The sequence below is a fragment of the Diceros bicornis genome, chromosome 35 (assembly GCF_020826845.1).
Source record: "Diceros bicornis minor isolate mBicDic1 chromosome 35, mDicBic1.mat.cur, whole genome shotgun sequence".
NCBI lineage: Eukaryota > Metazoa > Chordata > Mammalia > Perissodactyla > Rhinocerotidae > Diceros > Diceros bicornis.
The window spans coordinates 6774646-6786683 of NC_080774.1; the positions used below are offsets into that span (position 1 = coordinate 6774646).

The 12038-nt window shown below is 43.4% G+C and overlaps 1 protein-coding gene across 1 annotated transcript in view; it reads right to left on the bottom strand.

Moving 5' to 3' along the window:
• The window catches only part of ATP6V0A2 (ATPase H+ transporting V0 subunit a2), a 38183-nt gene that overhangs the window by 4789 nt on the left and 21356 nt on the right, over positions 1–12038 (bottom strand). Inside the window, exons 10-17 of the mRNA XM_058531259.1 lie at positions 9429–9579; positions 9048–9184; positions 8558–8745; positions 8375–8465; positions 5539–5657; positions 4687–4897; positions 2478–2597; positions 788–907 (exon numbers count right to left, since the gene is read on the bottom strand). Coding sequence (XP_058387242.1) covers positions 788–907; positions 2478–2597; positions 4687–4897; positions 5539–5657; positions 8375–8465; positions 8558–8745; positions 9048–9184; positions 9429–9579 — 1137 coding nt within the window. The remainder of the gene's footprint in view (positions 1–787; positions 908–2477; positions 2598–4686; positions 4898–5538; positions 5658–8374; positions 8466–8557; positions 8746–9047; positions 9185–9428; positions 9580–12038) is intronic.

Sequence of the window (12038 nt, forward strand, 5' to 3'; positions counted from 1 at the left end):
CAGCCATGGAAGGGAGGCCTCAGGAGAAACCAACCCTGCCGGCATCTTGATCTCGGACTCTCAGCCTCCAAACTGTGAGAAATAAACTTCTGTTGTGTAAGCCCCTGTGTAAGCCCCAAGTCTGTGGTTATGGCAGCCAGTGCAGATTACTACCACGGTCATTGGTCCAGGGATGGCAAGTGACCCTAGCCAGGCCAATCACAGCACTTCCTGGGGTTTTTCCTAATAGTAACAAGCAGCTAAAAGTGCTTTTCTCTCTGAGTGACATACTGAAGAAATAAGCCCAGGGCTAGCTGTGGCCGTGGATCCAACATCGTGGGGCCAACAGTCTTCAGAATATGAAGCAAACTTGCAAAGAAAAATCAACCCAGGCTTCTTGGAATTGGAGATCCAGAAACCGATCATCCTGAGGCCAACTCTGCTCCTGTCCTGACGTGAGCCAGGAGACTCCCCTTGAAGCCAGTGTGAACCAGGTCTCTTTCTTGCAACTACAATCAAGTTCTGACTGAGACGAGAATTTTTTGCAAGCAATGTTCATGGCAGCTTAAGTCACTTAATATCACAGCTTGTAATGTTAACACCATAAATCCCATCATAAAACTGAAACAACAAAACGTTAACCCAAAACTCTTACATTATGACAACCGTATCACCAAAACTGCACTTGGAAAGCTCTGAGTAACAGGTGTTTTGTTTTAAAATGATTATTATTGTTCTTATCAGGAGGATTACCTCTATGAAAGCTTGGTCACTATCTAATGTTATCAACAGTAACTGAAATGATTACCTCTCCACATGTCACTTCTCTGCATCCATCTTCCATTTGGTTACTTCCCTCTTCTATGTCTTGGCTTCCCAGCAAAGAAACTTCTTCCTCACTGTCTTTCCTTATAAGTGTGTAACCATTCTAACAACAACCAAAAGAGGACAGAGTCAATGCCTTTACACCAAAGTCGTGACAAAACCAAGGTTAGAGCCCCTTCGTTTCTCTTAACAATTCAGCTCTTCAGGAATAAAAAAGTTCTTTAAAAGAAAATGAGCACTTCGTACCCACTAGGATGGCTATTATTAAAAAAAAAAAAAAACAGAAAATAACAAGTGTTGGTTAGAGTGTAGAGAAATTGGAACCCTGTGCACTGTTGGTGGGAATGTAAAATGGTGCACGTGTGGGGCCAGCCCAGTGGCACAAGTGGTTAAGTGTGCACGCTCCCCTGCGGCGGCCCGGGGTTCGCCGGTTCAGATCCCGGGCGCACATCGACGCACCGCTTGTTAAGCCATGCTGTGGTGGCATCCCATATAAAGTAGAGGAAGATGGGCACGGATGTTAGCCCAGGGCCAGTCTTCCTCAGCAAAAAAAAGAGGAGGATTGGCAACAGATGTTAGCTCAGGGCTGGTCTTCCTCACAAAAAAAAAAAAAAATGGCACAACTGCTATGGGAAACAGTGTGGCAGTTCCTCAAAAAACATAAACAGAGAGTTACTATGTGATCCAGCAATTTCATTTCTGGATACATACCCAAAAGAAGTGACAGCAGGGACTCAAACAGATATTTATATACCTGTGTTCATAGCAGCATTATTCACAATAGCCAAAAGGCAGAAACAACCCAAGTGTCCACTGATGGATGAACTGATAAGCAAAATGTGGTCCATCCATGCAGTGGAATATTATTCAGCCTTAAAAAGGAAGGAGATTCTGACACAGGCTACAACATGGATGAACCTTGACGACATTATGCTGAGTGAAAGAAGCCAGTCACAAAAGGCCAAATACTGTATGATTCCACTTATATGAGGTACTTAAAGTAGTCCAATTTATAGAGACAGAGAATAGAATGGTGGTTACCAGGTGCTGGGATGAGGGGGAGGGGGAGTTACTGTTTAATGGGTGTGGAGTCTCAGTTTGGGAAGATTAAAAAGTTCTAGAGATGGATAGTGGTGCTGGTAGCAAAAATAAATGTACTTAATGCCACTGAACTGTATAACACTTAAAAATGGCTAAAGTGGAAAATCTATGCTATGTATATTTTACCACAATTTTTACAAAAGAAATAAAGTGAAAAACTAGACACACAAGAAAACAGTCTGGAAAGAAATTTAACAAAATGCTAACGCTGGTTATAATTGGGTGGTAGAACTTAGGGGCACTATTTTCTATATTTTCCATATTTTCTATAATTTAGTTATATTATTTAAATTAAAAAACACTTTAAAGAAAAAAATCAAGAGGCAAGAATAAGGAACAAAAACGGCTTAATGATGACGAGCCGTACTGAAGGATTTCAGGTGCGCTGTTCATTACGGCAGGGCCTGTTCCCACATGCCCAGGCACAGCAGGCTCTGCATGAAGCTTCTGCAGAACAGGTAACAAATCAAGAGACTGGCACCCTCTGAAAGGTGTTTTCTTTACCAAACCTTCTATAACTAAAAATAGACTTTGCTCACCATTTACAAACATGCATCGAAAGTCACACTTACCCTGCTCACCCCAAAGCAACTGCGCCCGTTGTGCAGCCATAACAAAAACAGTGGTTTTCCCAAGAAGAGAACGGGAACAGACAATGCTGTGACAACCAGCAACAGTCTCTGGACATGCTCCTGTTGGTGCAGGAGGGAGGGAGTGGATTAAAATGCAAAGACACACTAACAGCGTCATTGGTGCCCTTATTAAATGAGAGAAAATCAAGTAGAATGTCTCTTTAGGAACAAGGAACATAAAGTAAATGCAAGCCAAATTATATTTGCCAGTGGATCTTTTCCTAAACTCATAGCTGAATTGTAGAACTGAAGATGAACCCTAGTGACACAGTGGTAAAATATAATTTTGTTTACACCAGTAAGGAATTTGTAGGAAATTTCTCGATAGAGTCAGACTCCAGCTAATAATTTTCTGAAAACACTGTAAATGGGAAAATACAAACACAAGCTATACATTTTTTAAATTCTTGGTTCTGTTTTTGTTTTTGTTTTATTGTAAAGACTACTTGAGGAACATGAGCACGTAGTAACATGTAGTAAAGTGGATTTACTTCTACACGTGAAAAATACTGAAGAAGCATTCAGAACAAAACTAAAAACATTTTCTTAAAAAAGGAGATTTGCAGTTACTTAACAATAAATCGAGAGCAAAGCATATTCACGCTTCCACGGCCACTGCAGTTTGCATGGTTTTAAAGGATCTGGAGGTGGCTCTCAGACAAACGACCAGGCATTGCACTGTCCCCTGCTTATTGCTCTCTGTGGCTGTCCCCACATTAAACATAGGTTCCCAGGGCCATGTGCACCACTCCGGTACGAGGTGGTATTATCTACGTATTCACATCTCATACCGCACCACCAACACAATTCACCCCTGAAATGCTAAGAAAAGTGGGGGCCACATGCAGTGTCATGTCAGAAGTTGTGAGCAGTGTAGTCAGGTGAACCGGGTTAAAATCCGGGCCCCATTGGCAGCACAGGCCTGCCCTGAGCCACCAGGATGATCCCACCTACCTTAGGGGGCTCTTGTGAGAATTAAGAAAGAATCATCAAGGAAAGGACATTTTCAGGCATGCAGTAGGTGCTAAATAAAGGTAGCTGCCTTCACTGATCTTTCTGACCACAACACCTGTGCCCCACTGAACTCCCTTTTGTATTTACCTAATCTATGTCATTCTGCACAGGTTCAATAAAACAACGATAAAATACAATTTTTAAAAATCGTGAATAAGAGAAATACAAATAAAAGTAGAAACCCAAACAGTTCATAAAGGATGCACATACACAGCTGAGAAATAAAGCCCACAGTCACATAAGCTGAGCCTCACATCTGACTTACAGCCTGTAGCAGTGATTGAAGGTGAAAAACAAAACCAAACGCTCCACTTGCAGGGTCAACAAGATCTAAAAGAACACAAGCCCTGGCTAAGGAGAGCACAGGCTCTGACGGTAACAAGCGACACCGTGCTACGTGGCAGGCACATCTTCACCATCGTCCTTAGGCAGGATGCCGCAGCCCTCCACACCGCACAGAGATCCTCGGCGTAACTACAGCCCAAGCTAACGTTCACTGAGCATCTGGTAGGTGCCAGGCACTTCTCTAAGTACCTGGGACACGTTAACTGTATGCTATGAATTGGGTCCTATTTTTATTCCCATCTTACAGATAAGGAAACCAAGGCACGAAGAAGTTAAGTAATGTGCTCAAAGTGCCATTTCGAGGAAGCGGCAGAGCTGGGATGGCAAGCAGCCCTCAGAGCCCCGCCTCTCAGCACCAGGCCACACTGTGGATGAGATGGCATTAGACAAATGCACGATCACAGAAAAGCCATTTTTGGAGAAGGCCAGGGTGCTGTGGTCCAGGTTCCAGTTCTCTGATGACCTGGTTTGGTCAGAGATGATTTTAAAGACACTGGGGAAATGGGGGGACTGGGCAGCCCTCAGGAACCCTCCCGTAACACACTCTGTTCCCACCAGTTTTGACAGCTACTGAGTGGCAGCGAGTCCAGATTATACTGCCTGACCAGAGGCCCTAGGACAGCACTCAGAGCAGGATGGCAGCCTCTTGTGATGACAAACAGAGAAACAGAAAGTCCCTACGTGCCTGTGGGGCCTGTGGAAGCACCTTTAACATCCTACTGATCAAAATAAAAAGACTAGTGGGAGGACTTCTTTTAAGCTCATAAGAGTAGAAAAGAGGATTACTCACCTGCCCTGGGTAAAGAACATTTGTTTCACTAGTCGGGAATAAAAACATGTTAATAAATTCAATCAGAATGCTAGGAGCAACTCTGGAGGTTTCTGCTGAATAAACCAGCCACTTATAGATGATCATAAATATAAGGTATCCAAATATGCAGAGCATGAAGAGAAGTTCTGGGATGGAAACCAAATAAATATTGAACTTCTTCCTGAAATGCCTGGGGAAAAAAAGTAATCAATCAACCCATGAACAAGACTGGACTGAGATAAAAAAGTAAAGAGTAAACTAACCTTAAATTCTTTATGACAAAGCCTACCTCAGCACAACATCCTTTGTCTTATGATAACTCATACTAGCGATTCAGATATATCCATGAAGAAAAGAGATGTGAGGACAGTAGAAATGACTAGTGTGTCACCATCAGATCCAGTTGGAGAAAAAAGATACAATCTCTTACTCCTAATGTACTAGCTCTAATAAACAAAGTTTCCTCATTTATAAAGCGAAAAAAGAATATGACAAAAATCACTTCTAGAAATAACTATGAATTTACATGCTGCATGTCTCCCTCACTTGAAGGTAAACCCCATGAGGGCACAAACGTTTCTCTGTTCTCCCCATTGCTCAGTCCCTAGTGCCTGGAACAGTGCTGGGCACATACTCTGTGCTCAATATGTATTTGCTGAATGAATGAGTCACTGAAACTGCCCCAAAACTAGATCATCGAAACAAAATCATGTAACACAATCCACCATCACACTGGCTGCCTTTTACCAATATAGTCCACCACCAAGAAGCCAAGTTTAAGAAACACCAAACTTGCCTTATAAATACTGCTTGAAAAAAATCTGTACTTACAAGTGGTTAAATATTCCCAGAATAACTCCAAAAGTCATGTGAATAATTCCTAAAATCACAGACATTTTCATTTTGAAGGAGTTTAGAAAAGTGAGACGATTTGTGGCCAAGTTCCAAATCTAAAGACAAAAGAAAGAGAAACAAGAAACCTTTAACTTCCTTAAACTGCCTTTGGATAAACAGGTGACACTGGAGAAGGTTCCTGCCCTACGTCAAAAGGCAGCTGAAAATTTAAAAAGAAAGCAACATTCAGAGTTTCTTCATGACTGAGAACTGCTGATTTTCTTAAACCAGGGCCACAGACTGTTAGGAAACAATTCCATCTTTAATATAAAGTTCAAAGACTGCCAAATGAAACAATATCGTGTTTAAGGATACAGGCCTGGGAAGTAATACTAAGAAGGAAGGCAGAGGAGGAGGAGGCAGAGCTCCGGAGAGCAGGGTCCCCTCTGGGTAAAGCAGGAGGGGGTGTCAGCAGGACACTTCACAGTCCTGGGCTCTCTTACCCTGAGCAGGGGACAAACAACTGTGTGTGTTACAACCTCACATACACATTTTACGCGCTCTTTCGTATGTATATTTTATAATAAAGTTTAACTGCAAAAAAAGAAATTTAAAGCAGAAATGCAGCAAGTGGGCAAGCTGTGCTGACTGCAGAGCCAGACCCCTCGACCCCGCGGCTGGACGCCCCTCCTCCAGGTCCCCTCTCACTGACGGCCTCTCTGACTCTTTGAAAAACTAATTCCTACAGTCCCCCCTTCAGGGGGATTAGGACAAGGGAAATGGGGCTTATTAGGACAGAAAAGCTCATTCTTTTTAAGTGAAAATAAGATTTCAGAATGAGGTGTTTAGGGCTGGGAATTGAGTAAAAGGGAGGCCAGTCAACTTGATTGACTTAAATACCTGGGAAAAGCCTGTTAACAATGGTCACTGCAGGGGGTGAGGAGTGAAGGAGAGGTGGGAAGGAGAGGACGGCAACGCAGCAAAGAGAAACTGCCAACAGGACGATATATAAAGTGTACGACATGAAAGTCTGTCTTTGAACATTAAGTTAAAAAAAAAAAGCTGGGCAGGGGCTGACCCGGCGGCGGCGTAGTGGGTAAGCTCCCGCACTCTGTTTCCGCGGCCCAGGGTTCACAGGTTTGGATCCCAGGCACGGACCTACACGCTGCTCATTAAGTCATGCTGTGGTGGCATCCCATACACAAAATAGAGGAAGATGGGCAGAGATGTTAGCTCAGGACCAATCTTCCTCAGCAAAAAGAGGAAGATTGGCAACAGATGTTAGTTTAGGGCCAATCTTCCTCACACACAAAAAAAAAAAAAAGCTGGGCACAGAACTATCTTTTGGGTAAAAAAGGGGGAGAATACAAACATGTATTTGTGTTTATTTGGATATCCATAAAGAAATTTTAGAAGGAAATACAAGTAACTGACAACAGTGGTTCCTGGGACGAGAGAAGGCTGGGAGCTGAGTGAGTCAGGACAGGATGGGAGGAGCCTTTTGAGAAGACTCTGACTGACCTTTTATACAGAGAAAGGATATACCCGGGTCTACTTGTGAGCCAGATCAATGCAATGCCAATTTTTAAAATTAAAGCAAAAAGAAGACAAAACCAGACTCCAATCTCTTCCTCCTCACAAAAAGTAAAAAAATAAAAAAATAAACACTCAAACTTCCTTCCTTGGAGCCTTTATTCAGAAACATTTCTTTCCTTAAAGCAAGGCCATACATTATTAAGGAATCTGGCTCCAAAATGCTGCAACCTTAAAGAAAGTATCCTACAAGTTTTCTCAAGTTTCCAATTATATTAAGACTTACTGCAAGAATGTTAAATTATACAAACTATGTTTAGAGACAAGATTGAACAGATTAAGAAAGAGTTAATTTGGAGAGCTCAGATTAAGGAATGCTAGACTTTTTTCATTCACTTTTTAGTTTTTCATCACTGTACACAACTACATCATATCCCTCCAAACCAATTTTGAGATCGTGTCTAAACTCCTCTTTTTTTTTTTTTTTTTGTGAGGAAGACTAGCCCTGAGCTAATATCTGTTGCCAATCCTCCTCTTTTTGCTCAGGAAGATTGGCCCTGAGCTAACATCCGTGCCCATCTTCCTCCACTTTATATGGGACGCCGCCACAGCATGGCATGATGAGCAGTGTGTCGGTCTGCGCCCAGGATCCGAACCCCCGAACCCCAGGCCCCCAAAGTAGAGGACATGAACTTAACTGCTACGCCACTGGGCCGGCCCCGTGAGCTCTTCTTTTAAGGAAGACCCTCAACAATCCAGGGAAACACTGCCTGGGCCTCCTGGGAGCCGGCCTGCTGAGCTCTGTGGAAGTTGGGGTGGGGCAATCCTGACCCTCTGGTGCCACTTCTTCATTTTCCTTCTCCCAACACTTTCCCCTTTCAAACAGTTACCTCCGTAAGCACCGTGATAACCTTAAGCTCCCTTTCAGCTCAAAAATTCCATAGTATTTCTTTCTAGATCAACGGGTAAAAAAATAATTCACGTATATAAAGAGGAAATTTAAGAAACAGCATAGATTAATGGCTCCTGAAGTGCCACTTTTCACTAGAGTAAAACAGGTCAGGAAAGATGAGAGACTGCAGCCCATCTCTCTACGCACAACTCATACTCAGGCCCTGACCTCGGCTTCCCAAATGGACAGCTCAGCTTCACCTACTGACGTCCAGGCGGAAATCCCAGAGCACCTTCCCCGAGTGTGAGCCTGTGACCCGTGCTGAAGTCTGAGACACTGCCCTGACAGCTAACACCAGGTGGCACCACAGAGGAACCCGAGATAATGGGCAGGAAGAAGTGCACTCACCGGGTCGATACCAAGTGGATAAGGGCCTCGGAACACTCCGGGAATACTTGGGTCCAACTGCAAAATCTTGTTGTGCCTGACGACACTGTCACTGTAACAGAGAGCAGAGTGAGAAGGCTCCCTGAGGAGGAGGAAGGATCTCAGGAATCCACCTAAAACCCCATTTGGTGACAAAACACCTACTTCCAGAGCACCATCTTCTCACGCTCTGCTGGAGCATGACTGGAGCTGTACATGGCGGACACGTTCCACCCGGAGCCAAAAAGGTTGACCGACTTTGAGAAGCAGTCGTTGTAGATGAGGCCCGTGTACACGGAGAACAACCCCATCAGCAGGAGGATGTACCGGCCGTTGAAAAACATCCGCATGATCTGTGAAGAGCAAAGGGTGGTGAGCAACACAGGATCACTGGGCAAACATGTTAACGGGATCAACGTTCATCTGGGCATGTTCTTAACCACTCCTCTCAGGGCTTCTCAAAAACAAACTAATGTGACGAACGTCCTGTCACACGGAGATGCCAGACCCACACCTCATACATCTCAGTCAGGGCGAGTATGATTATTGCCAAAAGTGAACACGTAAGAAGCATCTCTTCTTTAGTCAAACAGAAGATAACCATTACTAACGCTGCCCAACCATAAGTAATGAGCTGGAGGGTTTATATTTTTACCTCTTGTGACTGACTGAGTCTGGGGTGGTTCTCATTTAACACCAACAAGAGGGCAAACAAAAACATCACAAAGCCATGTCCAAAGTCTCCAAACATCACGGCAAACAGGAAGGGGAAGGTGATGATGGTGAAGAGAGCTGCAGGGAAAGCGAGAGACTCTGAATCACGGGAAGGGCAGAACATTCTAGTGAATGTAAACACCTGATGTGCTCCAGAATTCTCAAGAGAGAACTGATAGCTTAAAAGTAATGCTTTATACTAAATAAGATGACAAAACAGTAGTAGTGAGCCTACCTCTCCAAACATCCATTACATCCTCATATGAAAAAAAAGCAACAATGCCGTATAAAATACCAAGACCTGCGAATTCAGACTTCCCACCTGGGTTCACCTCTCTGTAGCTCCCGACCCCGTAGGCATCCACGATGTTCTGAAATCCCTCGGTGAATTTGTTGGTGCGGATCAGAGTCGGGGGTGTTTCTTTTGTTGGGATTATGTTCATAAATGAGGGGATTGTAGCACCGCTCTCTCTCTTTCACATAAAAAGAAAGAAAAAGAAAAAAATTACTATCCAAGAGCTCATTCAACAAGTACCGGTTGCCTGCTATGGCCAGGTCCTTGCGTGGCTACATGGAGAAGCACTAATTTCCACCTGAGAGGTTCAAGTACAGCAGGGGCGATGGGAGGAACTGCAGAAGGCTTCGGGGGGGCAGCACCCAGGGGCTGTGGTCCTGCAGAAGGAAGGGCACAGCAAGGCTGAGTGGATGGGAACAGGAAGGGAAGAGCCAGGCCTGACAGGTATATGCACATATAAGTGGTCCCAGAATCACCAACAAAAAACTGAATTTAACATTTTATCTCTCAAAAATGTTCAAGAGGGGCCAGCCCTAGTGGCCTAGTGGTTAAGTTTGGCACACTCCGCTTTGGCAGCCTGGGTTCAGTTCCCAGGCACAGACCTACACCATTCGTCTGTCCATGGCCATGCTGTGGTGGCGGCCCACATACAAAAAGAGGAGGATTGGCAGGGGATGTTAGCTCAGGGCGAATCTCCCTCAGCAAAAAAAATAAAGAAAATAAACAAAAAAATGTTCGAGAGGAATTCAGAGACAACTACAGTATTACCTAATAAAACCAAAAAATACACAAGAGTAAACCAAAATGTCAACATCAGTATGGCAAAATCATATACATAATTTTTTCCTTCAGTGTTTACAATTCTTCTGAAATATATTATATTGATTTATACTGGGAGAAAAAAATATTTTTAAATAGAGTAAAACAGGTTATTACCAGAAAACTGGATTTTCCAGTCAAATTCTATTTCTTAAAACACACACAGGTAAAGGTATTCTGGGGAAATTCCCAGCAGTGGCATAGTTTTGAATCTCCCTGAATCCCCTCAAAGCAGGCAGGACAGCTAGATAGCAAAACCAAAATCCCACGGACAACATTTATAACAAAACTATGTCCCCACTGACCACAAAACACAAATGGGTGGGGACAAACCACTCAATGCCACAAGACCTGCATGACAGCAGCCTCCAGACCAGAGGAGGCGAAGGAAGCAATGGGGCATTTGAGAGACCTGAGGAAAACACACCCCAAAATAGCCAAAAGCATTCCCCAGAAAGCATGGCAGGGCAACCCAAGAAAAGCGGCTGAAACTGGGAGGGGTTTTGTGCAGTCCAGGAGTGGCTAAGTGCAAGAAGTCTGAAGGGGACACGGCAGGCCAGCCCCTGCCTCACGGAACAGACCAACCAGGGCGCCCTCCTGACGGGGTGGCGGGGGAGGGGGGGGGTCTCACACTGAGGAGAGACCGCTGGGAGTGAAATCAAAACTGAGCCGGAGAGCAACAAAGAGATAGGAAAGAGAAGGTCCAGACAGAGAGGGACAGAGGAGGTCTCAGGTCCAGGAGCTAACGTATTTCTGATCAGTGCTCACAAATACTAAAAGAAAAAACTTGGTGAAGTTAGGAAAGCAATCCTGAACCTGCCTCCTTTTAAAAGTTCCTTTTAAAAGTTTACACGTCGGGGCTGGCCCGGTGACATAGTGGTTAAGTGCGCACGCTCTGCTTCAGCAGCCCTGGGTTCGCCAGTTCAGGTCCCGGGCGCAGACCTACTCACTGTTCATCAAGTCATGCTGAGGCGGCATCCCATATAAAGTAGAGGAAGATGGGTGCACATGTTAGCCCAGGGCCAGTCTTCCTCAGCAAGAAGAGGAGGATTGGCATCCAATGTTAGCTCAGGGCTAGTCTTCCTCACACACAAAAAAGTTTACATATCCTGCAAAACTAATTCTGTATAAATATGTGATGTATTTATATTATATGTAATAAATAATTTCCCTGAGTATCTTAAATACACATTCATATACATGAATATACACTATGTATAATATAGAATTTCCTTGAGTATGTTAAACATGTTTCAGAAAACTAATTTCATTTAAAAGTGATCAAAAGAAGGATGGAGGTCAAATCTTATATAAAGTTACAGTAAGAAAAAGGACTAAGCAGAATAACATCATACGGACAATGAAAGCACACCAGAAAGACATGCCCACATGAAAATTCAACTATTTCAGAATGAGCTAAAAGAATTAAAAAAATAATACATGATATGAAAAAGCACACCAAATCAAAATCAGAAAGAGCCAGAAACAAGATAAGAGAACTCAGAAAGGAAAGAGAAATAGAAGAAACAATTTATTTCAGAAATGACACAAAATTAGAAGAAACTCAAAAGTGAAGAAACCTTCTAATAATGATGCTGTAAGAGAAGTAGAAAGTGAAAAGAAAGGAAATTTTTACAAGTCAAAAAGAAGTGAAGAAAGACAAAAAGGATTCCAGGAAAAGTGACGAATATTGAAGATCAGCAAAGAAGGTTCAACTTAAGGAGAACACAAGTTCCTGAAGGAAAAAAATCAGAGCAAGAGAGTAGAACAAATACTAAAAGCTGTAATTCAGGAGAGCTTTCCTGACAGGAAAAAAAA